This window comes from Amphiprion ocellaris, chromosome 14 (assembly GCF_022539595.1).
Source record: "Amphiprion ocellaris isolate individual 3 ecotype Okinawa chromosome 14, ASM2253959v1, whole genome shotgun sequence".
NCBI classification, from domain to species: domain Eukaryota; kingdom Metazoa; phylum Chordata; class Actinopteri; family Pomacentridae; genus Amphiprion; species Amphiprion ocellaris.
Window position 1 is genome coordinate 18,435,680 of NC_072779.1, and position 14,023 is coordinate 18,449,702.

The 14,023-nt window shown below is 41.0% G+C and overlaps 2 protein-coding genes across 2 annotated transcripts; one reads left to right on the top strand and one right to left on the bottom strand.

Annotated features, from left to right (window-relative positions):
• Positions 1-338: 338 nt before the first annotated feature.
• tmem88a (transmembrane protein 88 a) lies at positions 339-3,259 on the top strand. Its single transcript, XM_023275434.3, has 3 exons — positions 339-775; positions 1,889-2,214; positions 2,740-3,259. The coding sequence occupies exons 2-3, from the start codon at positions 1,906-1,908 to the stop codon at positions 3,025-3,027; spliced, it is 597 nt and encodes a 198-aa protein (XP_023131202.1). The 5' UTR covers positions 339-775; positions 1,889-1,905; the 3' UTR covers positions 3,028-3,259.
• Positions 3,260-4,833: 1,574 nt separating this feature from the next.
• On the bottom strand, positions 4,834-12,893 carry pcolcea (procollagen C-endopeptidase enhancer a). The gene is made up of 9 exons (XM_023275435.3): positions 12,609-12,893; positions 9,096-9,204; positions 8,751-9,009; positions 6,340-6,464; positions 6,100-6,236; positions 5,661-6,016; positions 5,501-5,578; positions 5,255-5,425; positions 4,834-5,168 (listed from the first exon to the last, which is right to left on the bottom strand). The coding sequence occupies exons 1-9, from the start codon at positions 12,695-12,697 to the stop codon at positions 5,038-5,040; spliced, it is 1,455 nt and encodes a 484-aa protein (XP_023131203.2). The 5' UTR covers positions 12,698-12,893; the 3' UTR covers positions 4,834-5,037.
• Between the last annotated feature and the right edge of the window lie 1,130 nt (positions 12,894-14,023).

A 14,023-nucleotide genomic window follows, 5' to 3' on the forward strand; every position in this document is an offset into this window, starting at 1 on the left:
CTGTCTCAGTGTCTAGTGTGATGGTGTTTGTAACACGGCTAAATGTTATGTAACAGTCAATTGGAAAGCCCCAGAATGAGTTTCTTTGTATTTTTTTCTTTCTTTTGGTATGAAAACTAATATAAAATCAACCCAGTTGTTTTGAATTTTGAAACCCACATTATCAGTGTTTGACAGTGGAGTAGAGAAAGTGCTCAGAGAGGGTGTAAAGTGTTCAGGATTGAGCAGCATACCCTGACTCCTCTAATCTATCCAAATAAACAGTCCTCTTCCCTCCCCCTGGTTCCAGGGGTTATCACAGAAACCCCTCCACCGCTCCCCTGCCCAGACACTAACAGCAGCCTTTAACGCAGCCCAGCTTGCTTTTCTGTGCATTTGAGGCAGCACAGGATACAGGCTCACACACTCAATCATATCTCAAACTGGAGTCACACTGAGGAAACAGAATGTCAGGGAAGGAAGCGCTGAACCCGGTGGGAAAGCACAATTTGCCACAAGTCGGCACAGCTTTTTTCTGACCTGCTGTGACGAGTTTGAGGTAGAAGTTTAGATTTATAATAGCAAATAACAGGATTTTTTTCAGGGGGAAATAGATAAAAACACAAAAGAAGAAGATTTAGTGAAGCAGCAGAAAGTTAGCTTTTACTTGCATACCACCTTCAAGATCAGGATTTTCACAAAGAGGAGACATACATCAGGGGCAAATTCTTGAAATTCTCTTCATCTGCTGCCACCGTAGAACTGCAGGAGGGCAGATCATCACGTTTACCACACGGTGAGTACAGCAGTTTAACATTCTTTTGACTAAAATCTGAATAAACTGAAAAGTGATATATTTGACTTCAACAGAATGGCTCAGGTTTCTTAAATCCAAACCTGGAGAGTTGGTTTTGATCTGGAGACAAAGAGGCTGTGGAAGATGGAATTTGTTGACATACATTCACAAGCAGAACCACTTTATAGGAATAAAAGGGGGGGAAAGTGGCTTTAGAATTACTGGGTAGCTTATAAAAATCCTCCTTGAGACGAGGAAATGTTTTATAGATTCTAAAGAAAAGACAATAAACTGAAAGAAGCCACATAAATTCTCAAAAACCCAGTCTTTTAACATTTTTTTTCCTTCTGTGCAACACTGTCAGATACTTTGCTCGTGTTGAAGTGTCTGAAATCACATGATGCACATGAATGATTTTTTTTAGAGCAGATTTTCTCTGTGTGGATCATCGTAACTCAGTGGACGGTTGATGGAAGGAGGCAGGAAGAGTTTAGTGGCATGGCTGAATATCAGCAGCTGCCAACTCACCAGAAGACAGAGACAAATGGAATTTTTTTTTAATCACTTTGTCACTTGGAAAATATCTGTAATCAGAATTTCTGAAATAACAATGGAGTGAAATGAAACCAGAGCAGAGGCTCTCAAACACAACATTTTGTGTTTCCAAATCAAAGTCACAACATTGTTCTGACACTTGAGTGATTAGTGGGATTTTTCAGAGTGTTCCAGCTGCTCCTGCCTCATTGTTCTGGGTGGTGGTTGTCCTGGAGTCTGGTGGTGGAGCCAGTGGAGCCCATTTCCTCACACTTAATGTCCTGCGATTATCTGTGTTGACTTTCCACACCTTTCACCACATTATTCAAGAACCCATTACTTTACAGTCTTGAGCTTTCCGTGTTTTTAATGGACAGACCGAAGAAATCAGGGCATGCAGGACAGGAAAGAGTACAGTTGTTTGACTGATATTTTCATCATTTTTTCAGTATCAGATACAAATAAAGACACTTAAAATGCTTGGCACGCTCTGATAAATGCTCTCAGCATTGTGAAGTCGCATGAATCCAGATTCTTGTTTAGATTCATCGATTACATTAAGTTGTCATCTTCCTGCAGAATACAGCACAAACAAGATGAGTTTGTCACGGAGCGGGACGCTGGAGAAGACGGTGTCGGAGCATGCCCACTCTGAGGCCCGCTCCCCCTCCAGAGCGGGGTCAGGGGTCGTGGTGCCGCCTCCCTACTCTCTGGGTGGCAGCGAGGTGGCTGACACCCCTCTGGAGCTGAGGGGCTCCCTGGACTGCTGGGCATGCTCAGTGCTGGTCACTGCACAGAATCTGGTCATCGCACTGATCAACGCCTCGCTGGCCAGCCTCGTGTTCGGCACCATCCTCACCCCTGCTCTGGCCATGATCATATTCGGCTTCCTCTGCCACTCCACTGTAAGGCTTCGGACTTTTCATTTCGTCTATTTATTCATGACTGACAGAAGTGAGAGAAATCTGGTAAGAAGTAGGTCAGACTTGTGCAAGCAAAATAAACTGATTCTGCAGTTAATATACAGCAAATCAATGCCCTTCACCTGTCAATCAAGATGTTATTTTGGATTTCTTCTGCCAATTAAACTGCACAAAGAGAAAGAAAAATGTTTTTGCAGAGATTTGACACTGTTTTTCCAGATCTTACTGGAGCTTAATGCTAATTTTTTGCAGCTGACTAAGCTGCTCTAGTTCCTTTGTGCAATGTATAGAGAGAAAATAGCACAAAGTAGCATCACACTGAACAATCCTGCACATTTAGCCCACATATCACCTATATTATACATCACCGTGTTACTTAGACAAGACTTTCCAGGAGTTAGAATGTGTCCTATGAATCTCACATACAGAAGAGGAGGTAGGGAAGAGCTGGAGGTAGTTTGGTGTGTGATTTTTGCCTCGAGTCATTCCCTCTTCCTCTTTCTCCAGGTGCAGCCTCATGGAACCTCCCTGTACTGTTCTGACCTGCTGGATGACGGCGGCTGTATTGCCCTGCTGGTGGTGGGTTTTCTGCTGCTCACCCCTCTGCTGGTCCTGGCTCTGGCCGCCTACTGCCGCCTGGCCCGACACCTCCAGCTGGGCATGTGCTTCATCCCCTACAGCCGAGCCGTCTACAAGAACCTGCCGGCTTCACGCCACCGAGGCCGCAGTTCAGGAGGCTGCTGTGGGCAGGAGGGAGCAGCCGAGAGGGAGGGGAAGGGCAGCGTTTGGGTGTAGGAGAAGAGAACAGGGGGGGTACATGGTTGTAATATGTAGAGTGGCTCTTTTTTTTTAAATTATTTTTTTAAATGCAAAATATATTTCATTTTTTTCTGAAGCCATTGTAAAAATCCATCATATTTCATCATTTATACTGAATGTCTTGTATTTCAGTATTGCTTTTTGTATACAATTTTGATGTACTGAATGTATTTTATACCTTTATACAATAAAGTGTCACTAAACTCGCTGCTTTATGTTTTAGACAAGAGGCTGCAAACTGAACAGGATGGACTAAACATTAGAAATTCAAAGAAAAATAGAAAACACTGAATAGATTCAATGAACAAAATAATTTAAGTGCAGATCAGGTGACACGCTACTGTTAGAACACAGGCAAATAGAGCATTTTAATAACTGTAACATGGGGCTGTGTGATACCTGGTTTATTGGTTATTCTCTCTTTATTCACACTGGACTTCTCAGATCTGAAGGCATGAAATAGTGTCATCTCACTGAACTTTTACACAAGTAAAATTTGTAACACTGTGGTAAAAAGTAAAAATCGCAGAAAAATGTGTAGATTAAAATATCAACACTAATGCAGAATAACCTACTTTACAATAATGTCCTTATTAAATATTAACGTGTTGATGTGTGAACCTCACTTTAATGTTGCAGCTAGTCAAGCTGGAGATAATTTTCACTATTCTATTCTTAATACCATGTCACTCATTCTGTAATTGTACATACATGGTAGATTTTTTAGACTATTTTGTATTAAGAATCTGAATTTTTAGAGTCAATAAAACTGTAAGATCAATGCAATATGAAGTACGAATTTTCAATATTTCTTTTTAATTATATTAAAGAGTATAAAACATGATAAAATGGAAATACTTTAAGTACAAGTAGCTCAGATATGAGTTGGTACAGAACTCAACTACATCTTCTTGATTACTTTCCACTATTGCATTGCACTAATCGGGATATTAGTGAGTAATTTTACTGGTTAAAATTCTGGCTAATTCAAATTCTGACTGCTTGAGTTTAATTATTCATTTAAACACATTGATAATGTTCTTTTTTACTATGGGCTCTTGTAAAATAAAATAAAAAGAAGAAATAGTGGTGTGATGGGGGTTGGGATGTGTTATTTAAGATCCTCACAGACCTCTGCTGGACTCGGACCTGTGACCTGAGGGAAGCTCAGACTTAACACTTATGTACGTTTTGATTGCTAAGCAGAACAAAAGGTCTTAGGTTCGACTGTGAACATATTGGTGGTGTAATACTTTTAAGTGATGTTTCATGAATTGAATATTTGATTAATTTTGTAGAGTAGCCACACATTTATTCACATTACAGCCACCATTGAGGTAAACGGAGAAAACGGAATATAAAGCAGCAATCGCTGCAGTAGCAATACTTGTAGTTTGTCCACGTTGTTCTATTCACATGTGGATTTTCTGTCATTTTCCACCACAGTCACATCTATTCACTTCTGTATTTATCTTCTGCTTCTCCTTTGCAAACCAGCTCAGTTCTGATCTCAGACCATCACCAACAGTTCGCTGTCATGACACGTGTCATGACTGCACTCTCATTAAAACACTCTGTAGACATTTTACTCAAATGCTGTACTCATTATGCTCTAATCTCTCTTAAACAAGATCCTGTATCAGATGTCTTAGAGAGGATTAGGTGTATTTGGTGTATTTTAGCCTGAGTGCTGTTACCCTTTAACTCCACTAGGTGGAGGCAGAGACATCATTCTAGCATTAAAGTCTGAAGCAAAAGTTTAAGGAGTGTGGAGGCAGACAATTTGAAAGAGATATAAAACCTTTTATTCATACATAAATTACAAACATAAGGTTTGGAGGGTGGGTTTGTATTCCTTTAAAATGGTGTATAAAACTGAAGTTATGTTTTAGCGTAGTAGTGCTTTTATAGATCTGTGTTTCACATTAAAATGTATTTGTGTGTTTGATATGTGGATTTAATGCCTTCGGCTCGGACAGTGTGAGGCTAACAGGGTTGGTTGTTGATGTTCATTAGTAGTTTGTGGTGTGGAGCTTTGTATGGAGCTGTGAATGCGCCGGGTTCTAGGGTGCCACGTCCTTCCTCATCCACCTGACCCATGATTATGTAGTTGATGCCTATCAGAAAGGAAGCAACAATCAGAGAGATTAATCAGGGTTTAGAGTCGAAGGAAAGACTCATTTCAATTTGAAAAAGTTCATACCTCTGCGGAGCAATGGACACTTCTTGCACTGTGACACTAGCTTCACCGACATGGTTTCTCCTACTTGCGTGATGGTTAGGCGACCCTGCTTATAGGCCTTAATGAGGGAGACGCTGATGTGAAGGGTGCCTCGGGGCCCTGGGGCCAGAGAGGTCACCTTCCCAGTTATCACTGCAAAAAGGATGACTCAGTCAGAACATCTGTTAGTGTATTTACGAGTGCATGTGCCAACGGCAGGAAACTCACCAAATTCACTGGCACAGAAACTGGTCTTGATGGTTCCATCTCTTTTACAGGCTTTGGCACACAGCGGATTCTGAGGAACTGAAAGAATAAAGAGCACACGGAGAGTGCATTAGATGCTGTATAAGCATCCTCTGACGAATGTGTGCTTTCCTTCACCCACCAGGCCTCTTTCCATTGGGCCTTGTGACGGGAACCCTCCTGTCCTGGTCCGGGGTGACCTGTCCTCGGCCTCTCGTGGGCTTCACTGGTCTGGCTCTGGTCGTGGGTTTAGGGGGAGGAGGCGGCACATATTTGGTGGTGGTGACAGGCGGCTGTTCGGTGGTAGCGGGATGCTGGGGTGCAGCAGGTTTGACCGCAGGTTTTGAAGGAATGAACCTGGGTCCAGCTCCAGAGTCGACTGTTGGTATCTGAGAGCCACGTGGGTAGCTGCTGTAGTGGGCGAGGAATCCATCAGATGTCACGCTGAGGTCAGACACAAACTGGACCAGGAGCACGTTGCCAGTGGTGATAACGGGTCTAGTCAAGAGAAAGGGAAAAGATTGAGACGTAAAATTAAGACAAAAACGACTATATAGTCTTTAAAAATATGTGTGACTCACTGTGGGGGCTCATCGCCGCAGAATCTTCCAATCAGTCGTGAATCATCTTTCTCTCCGCCGTTGAAGAATGCAACGTAGTCAAACCGACAGTAAGTGTCAGCCTCCAGGACAAACTTATCAAACTTCACCTGGATCACCTGCAGCCCAAACAGAAATATGACTGTAAATGACCACTTTAGGGAAAAAAAAAACTGAGGAAAAAATGGAATATCTGCATGCAGGGAGTAAATGACCCCCAACCATGTCAGGCTCCACAGTGATGAGCCAGGAGCAGCTGATTCCTGCTGGATATTTCTTGTCGGGCCAGTTAGGCGTCGTGATCTCTCCCTGGGCTTTTGTTATCTTCCCCCCACAGAACTGTTGGTCTGAACAAGTCAAACACACTCCATTAGGATGATAAATGACTACAGTCAACTATTCAGTAAGCAAATACTTGCTTCACTAACCAAACTATTACATAAGTCACACATATCTGGAAGATAATGATTTTAGAGCTGGAATTCTTAATCTTGCCTGTTGGCTGAATCAAACAGTTCCACAAGTGAAATGCATTGTGCAAGCTCAGGGGTGAAGCATGAAACTCTGGGCCTTGTCTGGCCCCGTTTCCATTTATATTACATCACTTCTTGTGAATGTACAAATAACTAATTTTTCCTCTCTTTGATAATCTTGGAGCAATTTATGTTTGTATAATAGCGAACCGTGGAGAGATGACAGGAAATGTCTGGAGGGAGAGAGATGGAACAGAGGTCCTCACTTGGATTCAAACAGAAGATCACAGTTCATTGCTGGTATCTTAATCTCTAGGAGAACATGCATTACCATTATGAATCCTTCATTTATTGGACTGAAAAAGCTCTCATTCACAACGGAGTGCTTCAAATGCATACTAAATATAACTACAGAAGTTCTAATTGTTATGTAAGTATAAATATAAACACAACATTTAACATGTACATTATACAAGGACAGAGTAGACAAAAACCAGAAGCATTCATTATATAAAGCATCATTCAACAGTAGCCTACACTGCTCCCTTCTAGTGGTGAGAGATGGCCACTGTAGCCTCTCATAGAGGATACAATGATGGGTTCTGAAAATGTCACCTGTAATAAATCTAACAGAGCCGTGAAACACGGCATCAAGCAGCTTGAGGGGAGCAGCATAGATGTAGATTACATCTGCATAGTCGAGCAAAAATGAAAAGGTTGCTGGTACAATCTGCAACTTACTGCTGAAAGATTGCTGACTTCTGAGCAAGAAGCCTGATTTAAACTGGAGTTTCTTAGTCAGCTCCTAAAAGATCATTTATCTCTTGACCATATACATAGGACCTTTTCATCTGAGCTCCAGTTAGTGCACTAATTGCAAAATTTTAAAAGCTTTTCATGTAATCTGAATCTGTAGTTATGAGGATTATTAGTATTGACTTTTTGCACCATTTACTCAAATAAATCTGATATTTCCCTAATAGTTGTTTAGATCATCAGGCCTGACAAAAGAAAGGACTACTGTGTTTCATAATGAAAGGGTGCTCAAGCTCAGATTTCACTACATTTCTGCAAGTTGATGTTGGATGCAATCCAACTTTAATACATTTCAGTTTAAACTGTTGCAAATTTGTGCTTGATTCATCTTTAGGAGTCACTTTGTGACCTCAGTAACAAACCAGAAGGTGGAAAATGCTAGTAAGTGATTCTAAGCTAAGCTGGTAGCTAGCTTTAGGGTTTACCTTAGAAAAACTGGAAAAGTTGTGTAAACCAACCCAGAGCCAAGAGGTTCTCATAGGGCCTATACTTTTAGATACAAACTATCATCAGTCAAAAATGTCGTTTAGTTATCAGTAATAATTTGCAGATGAGGCTGGTACTGCAAAAAGAATTCTAAAGCCACTCCATGTTTGGGCCTTCTGTTGTTCTGTGAAAGATGTGTCCACTAGAAGATGTACAAAGTCCCATTTCCTTCTGTATTGCCCAGTCCTGTAATTCTCTTTCCCACCATCAGATAAGGCATAATTTCTAAAAGTTTTAAATGTTATACCTAATGTAACATTTTACTGATCGATTATTTACCGGTTATTTTTAAGCTTTTTAAAGAACTAGTTTTGGGTTGCCGTGAGTGAATAATCTTACTGACTGGTAATTATAATGTCAACTTCATAATAATGGAGTTTTAAGTGTTGCTAAGCCTTTAATAAATACGTAAGAAGTTATAAATAATAAAGCTATTAATAAACCTGGATCTTGATCCAGAGTCTTTGCAGTCCTTGCCCAGTCCAAAGGGATTTTTCATAACATGGCAATCCAAAAGTTGTTCTGAATAATGACATCCAACTCCTTTATAAAAATTTACTAATTAACTTATTAAAGCAATAGAGCAGTAATTTGAGAAAGAATTATCTGTAAGTTAAAAAGCATTATCACTTTGTAGCAGTTACCTAATTAAAACATTTTAACAAATATTCTAGATTATTTTGTTTTTAAGTATTCTAACAACTTCAAAAAGTAAAAAAAAACTGTAGTGGTCCTTCAGTTTGCAAACACTCAAAGACGTTGAGAGTACTTGCACAGCGTTCAGGCCCTGCTTTATAATTTGTGGTTGGGTATGTCATGTGTGTAACTGGATCATAACTCTGAAATGTGACCACATACCATCTACATAGGGCTTGGTTCCGCTGAAATAGGCCACAAATCCTCTGCTCTGTGTCTCTCCATCAGTCACCATCTCCAGCATCATGGTGTTTGTGGTAGAAATAAGAGCTCCGGGACGGAAAGTTCCACAAAAGCGACCCAGTTTTTGCACCAAGTTGGAATGGCCGTTGTAAACATCCAGATAGTCGTAGCGACATTGTGAGTCAGCCTCCAGGTCAAAAATGCGGAAAGAGAGCGTGACCACGTTTCCCTCTGGGACCTGAAAACCACAGGGATCAAACATGAGTCAAACACTGGTGGACTGAACCAGGAGTATTTAGACATGCTGCAGGGAGGATGACTTACAGTGATGCGCCAGGTGCATTTACTGTTGGGTTTGTAGAAGCTCGGGAAGCCTTCACTGCCAACAAAGCCTGAGTCTGCCACCAGGTCACCTCCACAGTAGAACACAGGCCTGTGATGAAGGAGACAGTCAGACTGTGCAGGTCAATGAAACAATAGCATTATTCTTACAAGTCCGCTGAGACTCTTTCAACTACCACAGATCCAACAACCTTGACTGACTTCCTTCAGCTGGCTGGCTGTAAACACAAACTGCTCTTAGAGGTATCGGAGAATTCATAGGGAATTTGACTGTGTGATATTAAACCACAAATTATTAGCCTTTATAGTGTGCAGATGTTGCCATGTTTATTCATGCATTACAATTTCCTAATTAAATTCCGAAGCTTAAGACTGAACGAGTGGAAAAAAAGAGCAATAATCAGACCACTAAGACAGTCAACACTAAAGCCGTGTAGCAGGAACATAATTAGATAAAGAGGATTTATAACAATAGATTCTTCACTCTCAGTCATGTTTGAATGTTGCTTCGAAAGAGATTTGAGTCGTCACTTCACTGATACTGTATGTACGGAAGACCAAAGAGCACAATATTGATTCAGTTAAATACAAAATTAAATAAAAACTGACACAAAATAAAATTAAACAAAACTTTAAGAAAAACTAATTAATTTGTGATACAGTTTGAAATTGTACAGGTTGCTTTATAGTGGTATGGTTTATTACAGCTGTTGCCTGGTTACCTTAGCTGTGTTTTGATAATGTTCTTCCATCAACTTTATGTAAAATGTTTGTTGCTGAAGCTAACAAGAACTAGCTAACTGTTATTTCCATATAACTGATAGGAACTTTAAAAACACTGCAAAAAATTGAAAGGAAGAAAATGTGAAATGGGTGTGTTTTTATTAACGGCTTTGGAGTGAATAAACTAGGCTATGTAATGTTGTCAGGAGATGGCGGTACAGACTAGCCTACACATGACTGTAATCAACAGAAAACAATAAGGCAGGATCAAGAGAAGCCGCTAAACTAACTAACTATATTTTAATTTTAGCTAAACTTCAGAAAACTATTTTCATGTCAGCTGATGTTGGCAATGTTTCATGCTGTATGGAGACGAAGACAATGAAAGAAGTGAAAATGGCAGTCATGAGTTAAATGTTCACTACAGCGGAACACATTTGCAAAAGATGTTTCCGTCTTGCATTATGTACAGTAACTCTTTCTGGAAAGGTCAAAAAATAATTCAAGCATGTTTGAAAACTTCTTTTGAATTTTGCCATTTCAGTCACGTTTTTTTTTATCGGCTCGCCTTCTTCAAAATCTGTGTAAAAACATATTATGGCCTAATGTAGCCAGGCTAGCTAGTTAGCTAGAAAGGTAATATTGTCACCCTTCCTATGTGAACATTTATGAGTTTGATTTCATGTACTGTGTTTATTTATTGTCTGTAATTGGTTGATGCACAGTGACTCTAACATTGCGTTTGCTATAGCTAACAGAAGCTAAATGGTTTAATTTGTTAGCAGTTGTTCCATCCATCCATCATCTATACACTGCTCAATCCTCATTAGGGTCATGGGGGGTGCTGGAGCCTATCCCAGCTGACTTGTGGCGAAGGCAGGGGACACTCTGGACAGGTCGCCAGTCTGTCGCTACATGTACAGTCAAACAGTCACACTCACGCTCACACCTACGGGCATTTTAGAATAATCAATAAACCTCAGCATATTTTTGGACTGTGGGAGGAAGCCGAAGTACCTGGAGAAAATCCACACATGCACAGGGAGAACATGCAAACTCCATGCAGAAAGACCCCGGGAAGGACGGGATGCTGCAAGGCGAAAGTGCTAACCACCGAGCCACTGTGCAGCTCTTGTTAGCAGTTGTTGAGTTTGCTACATAAAGAGACAGGTGGGCAGTGATTGGCTGAAAGGTGACTGTTGCAATACTGACATTCTGAAATAGAGTTTTGAAAGTGGACATTTTCAAATAAAGCTATTAAAATGAACGAAGGAGTAACATTTTGAAGTTGCTTAGCATGCCTGAATTTTAAAACATTCTCTAATTCTTTTACGTATAATTGCTTCATTCATATATTTGGATCGACTGGACTCAGGTCATGCTTTCCAGAGAGGCACCAGGTTGTCACAATGTGGTGCTTAAATACAAACATAACCAGCTAAATTCATTATGACACACATTTTTAAGAAAACCTTTAACAATGCATCATGAAGAATCTGATGATATTGGTTAGTTAGTGGCCTGTAGAGATTTTTAAGTAGCAACAATAAATCTTACTCGTCAGTGTAATCTAATCCATCCCACGGCTTCGAGGCTGTGGTTTTCATTGGCATGGGCAAGGGTGTCTCTTTCTTTTAAACTACTGTGCATGTTAATAATGTTTCACCATATTAAAGTTGAGGCTATATGTACTTTAACTACATTTTCCGCCACTAATAAACATTAGAATAATATAAATCAATATAAGAAGCCCCTATTAACTGTGGAATGATGCCACTGCTGCTGACACAGCTGGTGGTCATCATAGTAAAGAGTGTCATTAAAAAACAGTCCTCTGGATGGGTACAGGGTTCAAAAATATATGTGAACTACTGTTTAAGAGTAAAGAACAATGTACAAAAACAGAGTTGTGGCCGTTAAACTTTTTTATGGGCAAGCACATTTACAGCTGACAGACTATTCCAACCTCGTAGTTATCATGTCAGTTTGTGTAATAAATTCAGTTGCTTCCCAGACACTGACAGAGCTTGCTGAATGTCAGAGCTCATTTTACAGATGGGAAAATTTCCTTTTTGAGGCTACCACCAGCAGCAATACATAAGGCCCGTTTGTAAACTTGTGAGCCAGAAAAATGTGTCAGTTATTCTGAAGCCACTAAGGCGTTTCACAGTCTGCTGAGAGTCTTTGGCTCACCTGCAAAAATTATGTTGTTTAGACTTTTCAGTGCATTTTTTGAGGATTGCAACACATTTGCCTTCATCCGCAATTCGGAGGACGTAAACAAATTGTTAGAGGGCAAAAACAACAATCTGAACAACCAAAATTAGATGCAAGGGAAAAGGAGTTTACAGAGCTCAGACGGCAGAACCCCAGCAAAGTCAGGCAGCTGCTGATTAAAGCCAAAATGTCCAGAGCCGGAGCCAAGTTTCTCTAATTCGACCCCACAGGCAGAGCTGAAAGCATTAACATCTGTGGCAGCTCAGCCACTGCAGACTCAGCGTGTCTCACATTATGAGCCAAAAACCAACAGGACAACTCTGTTCCCGATCAACAGTGGACTGGAAAGTATGTGCTTACAGAGACAGGAAAAAATCTGAATCAAACAGTAAAGATGATTTTTTCATCCTGAAGCTGCAGGAAGTTGTGAACTCAAGTAACCCTTAGTTTAAACCCTTCGTTAAAACAATATATTCACTTTAAATATCTACAAAGTCATATATTATGTTATGACTAGTATGTATCACACACACATCACACAAACTTCGACCTCACCTGGTGAAATTCGTCTGCTGAGCCTTCGTCCATCCTAAACTCAGACTCAGGAACAAGGCGAGACCCCAGATGCAGCCCACAGGCATCATGATGCAGCGTGCACAGAAAGCAATGCAGACTGTTGCAGAGGAGGGAGGTGGTAACAGGAGCCAAGAGGTGAAAGATGGAGGAGGAGGAGGTGGTTTGCTCAGGATGGGCGGAGAGAGTGGATCGGTAGGAAGGAATCAGAAAGAGTAGGGGGCTTCAAGAATGGATGAAGAGACGGACAAAGATGCTGAGAGGACAACAGTGGCGAGAAAGAGCTACGAGGGGGGATGACGTGAGCAGGGAGGAGAAAGGCTTTAATTCGAGCCAGATGTTTCCTCTGGAATAGTCCAGAATAACCCAGGCTTCGGTTTAACAGAGGGGTATCTAGGAACAAGGAGCAGAGGGTTGTAGAATCAGATGTTAATAGTTCATAGATCTTTTTTTACAGCAGCTGCTCCGCCTCTTCATGGTTACAACTGAAGAAGCTTGAAATTTGGCGGATGGACATTAACTCTATTAATGGCTATTGAATCTGTCCTGTGTCTGGTTGATCATTATCCAGGGAGCACAGGTGGAGGCAACGCCTGAGGCCCTCAACAAGCAGGGTCATAAATCTTTACATTCCACAGCAAGCCAGACCGCTAATTAACCAAACCGAATGTTTTTCGTAGTAAAATCATTAACTTTACTCATCCAGCTGAAACAAAATACATAACTAAAAAATGGTCCTAGAATAAAGTGGGATAAAAGGAATGATCTCTGTCCTGTTACCATGTTTCCCTAAACCCCAGAAGCTCCTTGGGCTCCAAAACATCCAAGTTAGAGAGTGTCTGTTTGCCCCCGCAATCCACCAAGGCAAGAATAACACTCAAGAGGGGGGAGTATTCTTACTCTGTTAAGATTTGGTGATGAGCCAGCCCTCTGGACTACATTACTGAGGCCTGTGGCGGGGATGCAGTTTCAATAATGCTATAAAGTCTGCCACTTTTACAGACTGCAGAGGTGAAACACCTCTATTTAAATCTGGAGCGGCAAGATGGACGGCCTGTAAAAGCACCAAGCAGATTCCTCAAAGAAATTGTTTCCATTTACATGCTGCACATTGTTTCTTTTTTTTTTCATCTGAGCTTTCCAGGATCTTGAAATAGTTTTGGTGCCACACATAAGGATTTAACAACTTTGACACAGTTTTGGGGCTCTTGAGGAGCTGGAGAAATGAGCTTTGCCTGATCCCACTGCGTAGTTAACCCAAAGTCTTGATAAAAATCAGCAGGAGCAGGAATGCGGTGACGCCTAGGGAGTCTGCTGGGGGGTTGGAGCGACGTCTGAGTGTGTGCAGCCACTACAATTATGTGTGGGAGTAGCAGTGACCTTTACGCTTAGCAGTA